Here is a 14,093-nt window from a genome sequence, read left to right as displayed (position 1 = left end):
CTATTATTATTATTTCATCATGTTATTCTGCCGTATGGGTGTATAAGCATTCAATTAAAATTAAATATAGCTATACAATCACACAAAAACTTTGCATTACATCCCTCTTTATGAACTTCCTTAATTTTTCGAAGCCTATTTTTATGAACGGAATCCATGACGCGATCCATGTGTAGTTCTAGCTGTCAACCAATCATATTATCCAATACTTATCAACTTACTGCTATGGATATTTGTACGAGTGCAAATTGCCATCATTAATTATTTGTTTTCTGCGCTCGGAAGACGTACCTCGGCTTCTGTACTATAACGGTCGTACAAATATGAGATCGTTTGTGTTATATTTCGCAATTTGTTCTTCAATTGTATTGAATATTTTTATATGTTCTGTCACCGCTGATGCAAATGGTGGAACGGACTGCGCAGGTAAAAAATTTAAATGTTTTATTGGCCTATTTTACATCAAGTTGTGTAAAGGGACGAAAAGTTAGGGGCAGGGGGTAAATTCACTTGGCTAACACAGACAGCCCCCGAACTCGTAATAGAACTAAAATAAAGAAAATTGAAATAAAATTATACCTTAACTGGTACACACAATTCGGGAGTACCAGATTGCTTACCTCAAATTAAACCATGAGAATCAGAAAATATTGATTATGTATAATATATGTTGAATTTGAGAATTTTAGCAGCTTCATTTATAAGATATGAAATAGTGGAGAGGCTGAATTATTTTTAAGATATAACAATGAACAGTCGCGGCCCGCGCTTTTCGGATATTGTGTTTCCTGTTACTTGATTCGGCATAGGCTTTAATTATTACTTTCATTGAAATTATTTCATGGAGTTGTATAAACGTTATCACAATCCGAGTAACCAACAAACGCATTTCAACAATTTATAGGTTTTGTAGAAACTGCACTTTATTATAAAGATTTGATTGCCATTTTGGCACGAATTCATTTTTGTCTGTTTCAGTTATTAGCTAGCCCGCAAGTCTTTCTTGAAAGTGACTGTGAATAACATGATGTTTTTACACTTCTTCAGAAGGCCTCGCCATGTCTGCTGAGTGCTGGGCTCCAAAGGCTGTATGTTTAGTATTGAAACGCATAAATTGGGGCATAAATAAAAGAAAGTGGAAAACAATCTTAAGGCCGTTATAGTAAACAAAATTTTGTTAGGATTAGTCGTTAACAAAACTTAATTATACTTCATACTATTGACAGAACGATTTTACCTCTTCACGGTATTGGTTTAATAAAGCTAAACTGAGAAGTAGTCAATTAGCAACGTTGATTGTGAAAACCGACTTAAACATGTATATATGGCAAGTTCAGTCACAGTAAAGTTTTATTTTTTCAGTCGAACGAAACAAGATATAATTTCTTATTAATTGTCATTGTGGTTGAGTCGCATCAAAATCAAGATCTAATTCCACTTTTCTTTTAGGGTAAAGTTGTTACACGAAGAGCATATGCCACTGGTGACCGTACATTTGAACCCACGTACATTTGAACCCATGTCTATATCCGCGGGTTCAATCAATATGCGGGTGCTGAAACCCATGGGTTAGGGTTAGTATGGGTTCAACTATCCGTACAACAAAAAAATTTCCATATGTGCAATAGTATGGAGGTGCATTTGTCATGGGTTCAAATGTAATGGAACCTATGCCACCATGTGTATGTACAATATGCCAAATATAGGTATTGCTAATATTTTCGTAAGGTAAATTGATCAAGTATCTCATATTATCTTACGACAGATGTGAGATTCCCAAGGCGCTAAAGAGGCATTCATATATCAGTTAGAAATTATTCTTGCTGCCAAGCATGAGGAATAAATAATTTGAGTTAAGCCCATAGATAGGGGAGTTTAAAACACGAATATACAGTACATAAAACAAATATATACAGGACAATAACACATTATGTTCCCATACATTTTATTAACGCCTAACAAACCAATAAATACCAACAAACGTTATTCTTTTATTGAATTGCTGACAAATAAAACTCTTCAATAAGATAACAGTAGGCCTACATTATTGAATATTTGCACATCGATTGTCATAATATGTGATCATGTTATGTTAGAAACCACTGAGATGCAGAAGCGCTTAAGTCATATTTTGAAAAGTGACATGCGGTGTATCGCTATTCTTCTTTGTGGTAGGCTGTCGTAATTGTGTTCCGATCTGACTGTTTTTGTGGACTAGGGGGTCATCTGTAATAAATGCTGATTGCTGAATAATATATAAAGCTTCCTACGTTATCCAGGAAGTTGTTACACATAATATTATCTACCATCTCTTTAACCAGGATGCGTTCTCATCATCGGCCTCGTGGAACAAGTTGCTCAAGTTCATGCAATAGATATTGTGACAGCAGCCGATATGCTGTGTAGCTATCTACCATCACCTTTATCCACGGCTTGCGATGCTTTGTTGGATGAATTTGGGCCAAGTTTAGTGGATATGATATATCACAAGGAAACTCCAGATTTGATTTGCCATGATGTGAGTATTCAAGTAATATCTAGATTCAAACGATACCTATAGTTTCATGTTATATGGTGAAATTCACAGCCTTCCTGACTTGAGTCTACATTGACGCACTATGCGCAACAAATTGTTATGTCACTAAATGGATAATTTCAAAAACCTAATTTGCGTGTCTCTAATCTTATAATCTCGTTATGATATTGTTAGATCAAAAACGGTTGTTGACATATATATGTAATAAATACTGTGGCCCGTAAAACTTTATATCAAACCTGTTTTTGAATGCATAAAATTCAAAACAAAGAAAGCATCCTCCTGGTTTCTTTTTTAGAACCTGATCATATGTTTATCGTTTGGATTTTATCAACCAGCAAAGCAAGCCAAACAATTCTCATTATAAAAGAAGGTCGTTCTTTGATATTGTATTGTAAGAGCAACATCATGATATCGCAGAATGAGTCTTACATCTTCCACATTTCGCCAATTTTTCATTCTTGCTGAGGCGGAGAGAATTGGTTGATCGATCAACAACAACCAAGACTTCAACTCCTCATCTTCAGCCTACTATCATACCATAATTATAATTCAATACCCTTCACCCAATTGGTTTAAATACATCCATACTCATATCATAACAAGGGTTATGAATTGATGGCTATAATAAATTTGACCATGCCTAATTTCCACCCTTTTGTTTTAGATTGGTTTCTGCACCCAAGATCCAGGTAAAAATTATTGTCACCTATTTCCAATGCCTTCAAAATTTCGATCAAGCCCAGGTAGGCCAATCAGCTCGTCGTTTTCCTCAAGAAGACTTGTTTCACCTTATTATCAACTTCCCCAGCAAAGACTTAAAATCTGCGATATTCCAGAAGTGAAAGAAATATGTGATCTGATTAATAGGTGATTAATGCGTATCATAATAACAGAGTAACTATGCCATTCGAATACAGCATTCCTCGACTCCTCTTTGAAGAGTTCTCGACTAAATGTTTTGCAACTAGTAAGTAGTAATCATCCACACGACTCCCCAGAAATCTTTTTTATTCTAATATTAATTAAAAACATTGCTATACTAACGTTTTTGCACGATTTGAGGAAGAGTAATGTAATCAATAGCAAAAAGTTAGAATTGTACATACTTGTTGAATTGTACCTCAATGGCTATATCCACGGCATGACATTCACGTGCCAAACATTTTTATGCGTTTGGTAGTTGGAAACAACGTTGACACAACATATATCTCACTCACTGAAATGGGTAAACTTTTGGATTACCTCTTGGATAAACAATATGTAACGAGAGTATGTTTGGACTATAAAAAATGACAAAACGGATCGCAAATCGAATGATAAAATTACTCCCGGACGCCGGTCGATTTAAGGTATCGCAGTCAGGCGTTTGGTTCAAATTCTACGCTCATAACAATCCTGATGATACTAGAGGGAAGGATAGGTTCACAGAACTTTTAGACCAAACTGATTTGATTCAACTCATCGAAACGTCTACAAAAAGGTTATTTCGTTGATTTCGTCCGGTGTAAACATAAGCAGTTTGAGTTTGTGATCCCCCGCAATCTCTGAATACCGCACTTTTGTTTCCAACTATGCAGCGCCACCAAATGTTCGCATACCGGATCCCTGTTTTTTTAGTGGATAATTCACAGGTTTTACTAATACAATTCTTCTTGTCACTAATACCTCACATTCGCTTCATCAACGACTTATCACGTGAGACAGCATTTGATGGATATGTTGCGTCGTCATTTGCAAATAGTGAATTATCAACGATGAGATTCGAACACAATGGATTGGCCTCTTTCATCAGACTCTTCCTTGGGGCTAATCCAAACTTGATTTAAAAACTAGGCCTGAAGTTCATTACTAAATCTTAACCGATTCGATTATTTCTTGGCAGATTTTCTGACGATCATCTGCCAATTGAAGACGAAGACGACGACAAATTTAGTCAAGATGTCGGTGTGTTACGTGGTTTTATGTGGAGAGGAAGAGATTGTAATGACAGAAAACCTGAACATTACCCGGGAAGAATACCCTTGAATAAAGACAAGGTTGAAGACTCAAACTGTAATGGAATTTACGTAAGATCATACTTTATATACTATATCTATATTTAAATTGGATATATAGATGAACAATGGTTTGATCTATTTTAGCTCTTGATTTTCCAACATTTTTCTTATTCAACTCACTGTTATTATTCAACCTACCGTACCCAGGGTGTTGACTCTACTAGCGGAACTTCATTTGAAGATCTTTATTGCAACAAGACGCAACAAAGAAGTATAATTATACTAGGAGATTCTGCTGGCGCTCATTTTAGAATCCCTCAACAATATTTGACTGCGGCAACATTGAGTGAGGTCGTACACTTTTGTATACACAATTTGTATTTTGTTTAAGTAAAGCTATTAGGTCAAAGTAGACGTGTTCGAATTTTTACTATTTTTACTTTGTAGATCAACAGGGGTCTATTGTCAAATACCCAAAAGAATTAGCCAAACGAGAGTTCGTGTTCGCACATTATATTATAGCATATAGTCACTGGTGAATGAGATGAATAAAAGCTTGTTCTTCTATAAAATTGATGAATTTACTTCGCAAAGAAAGATGTTCCCTTATATTATTTTACATACTGAGCGCATGGGAAACAAAACTTGAAATATATTTTGATCTTATTTATAAATATTCTTTTTCCGTAACAGAAAACATTTGAAGATGTTCTAGTACTGTTGGCCAACGAAGGAGATTGGCCAATGCTGTCATCGACAACTGGTAATACTTAATCATTTTCAGACGCTAAAATTTGAATGGAATAACTCCATGCGCAACCCAAATCTAAGGTTAAGAATTCAAAATAAAGCCTTACGGAAATGTAGAAAGTCCTGGTTTCTTAAAAAAATGGGACCTGTATAATTACTAACTAGGAATTCTTTATTTTGCACCATCAAACGCTGAAATACGATATGAGTGTATCGAAAAATATACGCCTTGGTCTGTGAGCGATTTATATGTAAGTGATGAAAATATTTCTTCTTGCTTCAACACACATTCTAACTTTCAACGGAACGATTTTACTCATAAATGTTATAATTTTCATTCTTCATAATGACATGACTTTCAAATTACATTATATGACTACAGGTAATTTTGATTAAACATTATTTATTGTCAGCTTACAGCACCACAAACTCCTGGCCAGAATCAGTCCAAGGGCCTATTGATTCACTTTACCTTCGACTGAGAAATCATAATCTGTGCAACCATAGAGATTATCAAAACATTGGCGTAAACGGTGCAAGATCAAGTTCAATGAATGATATTGTGAAATCAATTGGAAAAAAACAAGCATTAGACAAACCAGCGATTGTTGTTCTAGCATTGATAGGAAATGATGTTTGTAATGGGTAATAAATCTATAATGTTGTACATCCCTCATTCATGTTACTCAATATGATTCCGATAACCTTGTTCCAGATATACGAATACTTTTAAATATATTTAAAATAAATATAATATCAAATACTACATATATAGATAAAGATATGAAGTTTATAAACAACCCTGTTTAATCTTGAATAGAATGAACATAGTTGAATCTCGTTATCATTTTTATACTCATATGCAAAGTAGACGGATTTTCAGTAAGAAGATGGAGTAATTCATGTCAGTATGTTTAATCGGCCTGCACGCACAAAACGTTTGTCGTATGATGGTGAACCGTTAGACTGCACTAATCAGTCAAGAACATACATATGTAGTAAAGTTCTGAATTTCTCTCGGATATAACATATACTAAATTGAATAACCTAGTCGGTATTTTCAATTTTAATTTCACGTATATACGTGGTTTTATTTGATAATAGATTAAATTTTTCTCGCGCTAAATAATACCTCATATACCCAAAACATTTTTTTGGAATATTTATCACCATTTTATTTTTACCGATGTGCACTATTTTTACTTAATAAATTCATGTTAAATTTTTGTTTCAAAGACATATAGATACGATCGCTCATATGACAACTGCTGCTGAATTCCATACAAACACAATGGTCACACTCAAATACCTCGATACAGTTTTACCCAACGGAAGCTCAGTTATTATTAGCGGATTAGCAGATGGCCGAGTATTATGGGATACTTTGTCACAGAGGTAATGGTGATTTAAATTTCAATAATTAATGGTATGCAGAAATATTCTGATCTAGGAAAATGGAAGCAAGTTCTCTCCTTTTTTACGATTATTAACAGATACCGATTCTTAGAAACGTGACGAAGATTATGTAACAAATCTTATAGTAGAATTACTAATAGTAGGACAACATGAATCAGTTCTCGATTCTAAATAAACCAAGGAACTTGTCGTCATTTGCCTAGACGTCATTAGAAAAAAGAGGTCTACCGCTTGGAGAGAAGCAATACGCCAGCGTTTCGTAACATGCGTTTGATCGAACCCCCGGGAGGTGCTCCAAGGGTTCAACGATAGTTATCTGAAACATTTGTATGTCATAAAGTAATTCCATTATCCATCATGTGAAAAAACTTTATATTACAGTTTACAGCAGATATTCAAATTTCCCTTCTTAAAGGGGCTTTAATATGTATAGTTACGCCCAGATATATATAACTTTTCCTGAACCTCACAATGATTAATATCAGCGCACTTCATCGAAACTTTGTCGTATCATCGCAGACGTTTGGGCGTATTTTTGTGTGATAGCGTTTTTAGATGCTTTTTGCCTATAGCTCCGAAATATTTTAAATTGTTATTACAAACATCGATGTTTCGCAGTTAAGGATGCTAAGTATGACTACTTACAAGCATGGATTCTTATATGATTACTAAATTTTCGATTCCGAATCTCGATTTCTCGACATATCTCACCGAGAAAACATACCCACTTAAACAAGCCTATATGAAATCAAACACGGGAGCTATGTTCAAATATGTGGAAGGACAAGAAGGCCAAAACTAAGTAGTATGGGTATCCAATCTATCACGGTAGACAGAATTGAACAAAAAAAAACGAATCCCTCAGAACCCACAGAGACTTTTGAAATAAATAAACGTAACAGCCTTCTAGCGAAAAATACATATATATATATATAACGAATCGAATCCAGACTCGATTCCGCCATCCCTATTCTCATTATCATTTCAGCTTTCGGATCTCCAAAGTTGCATCTATTGCCTTTCCCCTTTCCATTCACACAATCCATACAAAATAAAACATTTCTCTGCTAACGAGTCCCGTGCCACAGGGTAACGAAAGGGTTTGACACGTTCGCAAAGATTATGAACCAACTGCAATACGCAATCAAATCTCAGTGACGTGACATGTTGGGTTGCGATGTGAAATGAACATAAATCAGTTAATTAATTAATATAAATAGAGCAATCGGCTGTTCCTGCGGCCTATATAGTACCATATTTGGATATACATTATTAATAATGGTTATATGTTAAAAAAAAATCCACAATTAGTCGCAAAACTTTTCCATGACACTTAAAATATCTTTATGCTCACATAACAATTCCTTGAACAGATATCACCCAATTGGTCAACTCAACAAAGATGTTACGTATCAGAACTTATACGACTATTTGAATTGTCTGGAAGTGTCCCCGTGTACCGGATGGATGAATAGCAACACTACTTTACGTAACTTCACTTCCCAGGTACGATTACGTCATTTGTTATCACGTGACCATGTGTGAATGATATTAACGTTTATAGGAGTCACTAACTCTAAACTTAACACCAACGCGAATTATTTTAGCAAATTATATCCGAGACAGGAAACCACTCAAACACGTAATAATAAGTGGCTTCGATAACTCTCGTGAAAATTATCACTTTCCATTTATTTTATATCAGTCAGTAACTAAGCATGTGCCACATATAACCCGCAAAGTAAAGTCTGGACTACTTTTTATTATTTCAGGCAGTAGCATAGTAGGCTACTGTATAAGTCATCAAAATATTCAGTCACAACGTTTGGGGTATGGTAAAGCAACGCCGAGCCATAGCTACATAATATATTAGCGTATAAAACCCATATAAAAAGCTTGAGTTTGTAAAGCATTAGTCATACGATAGAGGTACAGCGTGCGAATCAAATCAGCTGTATATACGTCAGACAATCAGCCCGCTGCGAAGGAGGCCATTCAAGTGAAAATTGTGACCACGGCTACTCCTAGCCGCAATGACTTTGTAATGAACATGTGACCCGCCTGTAACCTAATGAACTCGATTTACAATCGTGCTGTTCTGAACTCAATTTCTGGCGGTGATTCATGCTTATTTGTTCGTTAATACTCTCATATATATATATATATATATATATATAGGACTTCATCTAAATTTTGATACCTAAATCGCATAAAAAGATATATTTATATTTAAGCATTAGAATTGTGCATAATTGTAAAATCATTCTATATTCGTTATAACCATATCGGGAAATCGTCATTGTTTATCCCCAAACCGAACATAGACCGCCTTACATATAGGATCGTCGATGACGCATTTGCCCCGACAACCAATATTTATTCACTGAATACGTTCATTCTTTCATGGTACGGCGTGTCATTCTCATTGAATGATGATGCTCAATGAATTAAAAGTATTTCGTCCTTCTATCTTATATGATCACAAATGTTAAATAATTTTCTCATCTTTTAGAGAGCGGCTAACCTGAGCGCTGTCGCAATGAACATCACTCAAAAAGAAAAGTTTAAAAACTTCAAAATGTACTACATCGACTTCGATATACATGCAAGTAAGTTTAGTAAAGCGACAATATTTAGCCGCCATATCTATATATACATTTTTTTTTTTTTATTTCTGCGGTTCAAAAACTATGCCAACTACCTGGGCAATGACGAATCCGAATAATTTTAGTCCCTACAAAAATCGAACTCCTATCATATTATTAGTAATCAATGAAGGTTTGTACAGGGACTCGTTCGTTGCGAAAAGTGTGCATACTGCATACGCGTCGTTTAAAACATAAAAACAATAACACATAACATCGTCACGCAGATTATTTTTACCGTGTAAGTGTCTAAAATGTGGCTTCTTGAAATTCTGATACTCTAGGTCAGGGGTCGGCAAACTTTTGTCGCTCGCGGGCCAAAATATTACAAGTCATTGGCGGGCCACACATATTTTTAGAAAGTTGAAAAACGTAAGGATTTTACTTTCTATAATAAAAATCAAGCAGTGATATTGAATATATATTTATTTCCTCATTGCATTGAATCTCAAAAAATTTTATTTGAAAAATTTGGCGCCATTGAACCCTTTGCACTTAGCATTAACCTTTCTGCGTTTTGTTGTCATTTGTCTAATTATAATTGAATTATGATCTCATTAAACGAGTAATTGTTAATTTTATACTTGTTATAATATAATTTAGTCTACACTTGTCTCACAATAAATTCTGTTACGTAAAGAATATATTCGGCAAAACAGCTGTTTTGTTACTATAATTCAGTGAAGCGTCGCGGGCCGGATTACATTACTCAGCGGGCCGGATCTGGCCCGCGGGCCGTAGTTTGCCGACCCCTGCTCTAGGTTTAGTCATATATTGGAAGGCTTGTTTTATATCTCTAACATAGCTTCAAATCCAAATCAAATTGATCATGCACTTGAAAGAATAGTATTACCTGGGATATCTTATGTGATGTTCCGAGCCGAATGCCTATATATACTAACCATGTAACGTGATTTTATCCACTCTTTCGAATAGTACTTAAGTAACAAATTAGGTCCCCTTCAGTTCTAGTTTTCATTTCTTGGAATTTTCGATATCAGTCATTCATACCTCCGTGCTTCTCAGTGGGGGGTGCATCTTCTCGCTGAATCAATGCGGAAAACTCCTTATCACATTTTGGTATTTTCTTCCACGACAGCCTACGAGACATTGAGTTGAAATTGTCAGTTTTATAGAAGGTGAAGCTAATTTGTTTGCATAAAGTGCTACCAGATATTTTCCTTGGTGACCTGAATTAAATGAATATAGGTTTTGATAAATTTTGATAAATTGAGCGAGGGTTACATCACGAGTAAGAGACTACGTCGTTTGTCATTATATTATTTATTTAAAAGCGGAGAAAGTCTGTTTTCGTTGATGTTTGTCCGGTATCTGTTCATATTGCGGTTATGAAACACGTGTTTACATTCGTTAACAAGCTTATTCTATGGAATAGACGATATTGACGCATGATGACCACTGCGTTATAGGCAGCTCACGCTTAGTCAATGACGAAGTTGGTAATTCTACAGAGTTTCCATCGTGACATGCCTCAACTTTTTCTCCAATTCAACAAATGGGTAACTCCAGCGATGATAACGGTTGCTTGAAAGGAAAGCACTTTCCTTAAATTTTCAATCGTGGCTTGACATATTGCTTCATATCCATCAAAGATACTTCGAAAACCAATAGAAATTGAAAGAATGCAATGCAAACTTTAATGCAATAATATGAGCTCTAATGTCCAAATTTATAGTAAATTTAGACTACATTATTAGACTGTCGGTTTGGGTCTTCTTTATAGCATTATGAAGTTTCTTTATAAATTACTTGTGACTCAAATGAGATACAACAACCATTTTTTTATATTTGGATTTCTATTACAAACAAGAAACAACTAACTATTCTCTGTATACACGTATTTCAATGATAAATCATTTCTTCGCAATCATTTGCCAACTATTTCGCTAAGTTTGGAGATTTTCCCGAAGTAGAAATATTTTTAAACAGAATTAGATACGAATAATTTAACTGTATTTATAGGAGTAATATAGAAACTCTGCAACACTTGAAAAGTAAAGAGAAAGGTGGGGCAACAATTATTTCAAATTAGATTTTTCCAGTCTGGAATTTGTTCTTATAAGAAAAACATTCCATACGATAATGAATTTTATATAAAATAGTCAAAGTGGACCACTGCTCAATGCAAAATAGATTTTTTAGATGATAATGGAGTGCATGTTCTATTTTGTTTAGTCATAAACATGTGGGAAACCCAAGGTGGGGAAGCATGGGAAGTCATTGAACCAGTGGACGGATTTCATCCAGGACAAATATCTCAAGCTCTCAGTGCAGAGTATATGTGGAACCAGATACAAACAAAGTATCCAGAAATATTAGGGGCACCGAATCCAAATAACGATAAAATCAGGACAATATTTGGTGATCAAGGCGGACATTGATATATTAATTGGCCTAATTGTGATAGCCTAATTGGTGGCGGGTTGGGTAATTGTGAGCTGGTTTACTAATTCAATTTGTGATGAATAAGTAAATCCTTTAAAAATATAGATTATCATTGACCATATTGCGGCAATTCCTACAGGTCAGTGCAACTTTACGCCACAAAAATGTAAATTTGACAATCTACAAAACCATAACCACAGCTAAGCCCCACACCACAACTGAAACGAGATTGCTACATTCTGGACCCAGAGTGGTCTGTGCCCCAAGTTTGGTCTGTGCAATTTACGTAACTATCTTTTAAGTAAATTCGATTAAAATAGCCCGAATGCATCAGACGCGTCATGCAATAGAGTCCATCATATATGAAACGCATGTTTGCAATATTTATTCAAAGTATGTATATATAATAAGTATAAATCAGTTACGTATTTGCAAATTTACTTCACATTTGTGAGTTATATTGCAAATATGAATGAACAATCACACAACTGTAAAGTGAATCAAGCAGAAGCGAACCAACGCTGAGTAACCAGGCGCCATTGTTTCTTCTATCTATACTATATGCCAGGGGTGGCCAACACGTCGATCGCGATCGGTCGGTTGCCACGTCTTAGGTAGTCGATCGTATTGATGTTGAGTGAATTTATTGACATACCCTAAAAAATTGCCTTGAAACAGTTTCTTGCCGTTCTTGTTCTTTGTTTTAAAACATGAAGAACACACTACCGTACATGCGCAAAATATGGTATATGTATGTATCTTTATTTGTCTCAAAATGTAACATATGTCACATCTGCATAATAATTAAACAGAGTAAAAGAGACAGGATACACGTTCAAGATCGTACGGGTCTAAGACACAGATGTGGTCGAAAGCAGGTTGGCCACCCCTGCCATATACATACGAATATTTGTATTTTCTATCTATACCATACAGAACGAACGAAGATACAAAATTTCATAGCAAACACTAAACAGATCTTTGCTTAGTTATTGCCGTTTTGAATTTAGGCTAGAGACATAAGTCGAAGAACAGTGCACTTGACCGGCACCACACATTTTGTTTCGCTTGCCTAAAAATCCATAGCACTGTCTTCAAAGCAAAGTAACCCCCTTTAAGAAGGGGACACGCAGATGACGTCAGGGGCCATACTCAAAACGACACAATACTTAATAAAACCTCATACAGTAAACCTAAACAGCTCAACATCAACCTTGGTAATCTATGTGGATGCGTAATGACAACTTACAAAACAACAACAGTGGAAGTAATAGCAACATCGGAAAATATTTAGTTGATTGACACTCGCTTGTAATTAACTAAATGAGGTGTAAAAACCTGGGCCAAAATATAACGAGAACACGGCTTTACGTGAACAGTATCGCTCAAGGGTGCACGGTGTATAGGTAAGTCAACTTATACCCATAGTCAAAGCCGATTCTATGCAACGGTCTTTCGGTTGAAACTAAAGCTTTTCAAACATTTCTTAAATGCAGTTGAGCTTTTACCTAGTTTTTTTTTCCTGGGGCAACTACAGATTCATATTAGGTGGACAACCTCGGGCATCTTAAATTAAAAATTAAAAAAAATGTCTGACAAATTTGCTTATTTTGAACGTTTAATTTCCTTTCAAGGTTTTCTTGGAAAATTACTGACAGGATTCAGATATCCATGATTAGCCGTTTGAAGTTGATGTAAGTAAGATTTCGATGTCTCATATTAATTTTGCTCGATAAGTTCGATAATCGTTTTTGCGTTTTTATTAGTCACTCTCCATTCTTTAACTAGTTTTGAGGGAAGATCTGGAATATTACCGCCAGGGACGCGCTCGACCTCACTCCGAACCTGAATTTATGTCCAAAGTCCTTTTCATTTTGTGGTGCAATATATTTTGAACAATATATGATAAGGTATAGTTAATGTATATGACAGGTATGCATTGTATCAGCAAAATGTAGTCATTTTTTTCAAAAGTTTTGCATATATTTAAGGATAGATGATGGGTATTCATGCACGTAACTTAAGGTTGTGAACTTCTGTAACCAGGTTATGAAAGAAGAAAAGTAAATGATGTCAGCAATAGTTATATCTCCGCAGATAATACTGACGCAATATCCGTCTAAATATTGGAATATTCTGATAGTTCTGAGTACTATGTATCATAGTTGAAAAGAGCGATGCAAATATTCCACGGATGTATAAACCTATTGTTTTGAATTCGCATCCTGCGCTCTCATTGCTATTATCGGAGTCAGTGACGTCATACAGCATATTTAGATCCTAAAAACTGGTGAAAGTCAATGATAATATTGTGAAGCATACTACCTAAAAAAAAAACTA

At 35.2% G+C, this 14,093-nt stretch overlaps 1 protein-coding gene across 1 annotated transcript; it reads left to right on the top strand.

Annotated features, from left to right (window-relative positions):
- The first annotated feature begins 298 nt into the window (after nucleotides 1-298).
- LOC120332962 (acyloxyacyl hydrolase-like) lies at nucleotides 299-12,873 on the top strand. The gene is made up of 11 exons (XM_078119506.1): nucleotides 299-426; nucleotides 2,322-2,518; nucleotides 3,204-3,406; nucleotides 4,422-4,605; nucleotides 4,744-4,887; nucleotides 5,230-5,299; nucleotides 5,700-5,931; nucleotides 6,523-6,681; nucleotides 8,076-8,208; nucleotides 9,215-9,311; nucleotides 11,544-12,873. Exons 1-11 carry the CDS (start codon nucleotides 324-326, stop codon nucleotides 11,747-11,749), a joined length of 1,728 nt encoding a protein of 575 aa, XP_077975632.1. The 5' UTR covers nucleotides 299-323; the 3' UTR covers nucleotides 11,750-12,873.
- The last annotated feature ends 1,220 nt before the right edge of the window (nucleotides 12,874-14,093 follow it).

Source organism: Styela clava, chromosome 13 (assembly GCF_964204865.1).
Source record: "Styela clava chromosome 13, kaStyClav1.hap1.2, whole genome shotgun sequence".
NCBI classification, from domain to species: domain Eukaryota; kingdom Metazoa; phylum Chordata; class Ascidiacea; order Stolidobranchia; family Styelidae; genus Styela; species Styela clava.
Note: the sequence above shows the minus strand (reverse complement) of the source record. Positions and strands in the feature narration are given on the sequence as shown.

What these genes read in the sequence shown, in the direction of transcription:
- LOC120332962 (XM_078119506.1), top strand. Translation starts at nt 324, where the DNA reads ATGAGATCGTTTGTGTTATATTTCGCAATTTGTTCTTCAATTGTATTG. An exon ending in ATATGTGATCTGATTAATAG is followed by an intron (nt 3,407 to 4,421) that starts GTGATTAATGCG and finishes ATTTCTTGGCAG; the next exon opens with ATTTTCTGACGATCATCTGC. An exon ending in CTGCGGCAACATTGAGTGAG is followed by an intron (nt 4,888 to 5,229) that starts GTCGTACACTTT and finishes TTTCCGTAACAG; the next exon opens with AAAACATTTGAAGATGTTCT.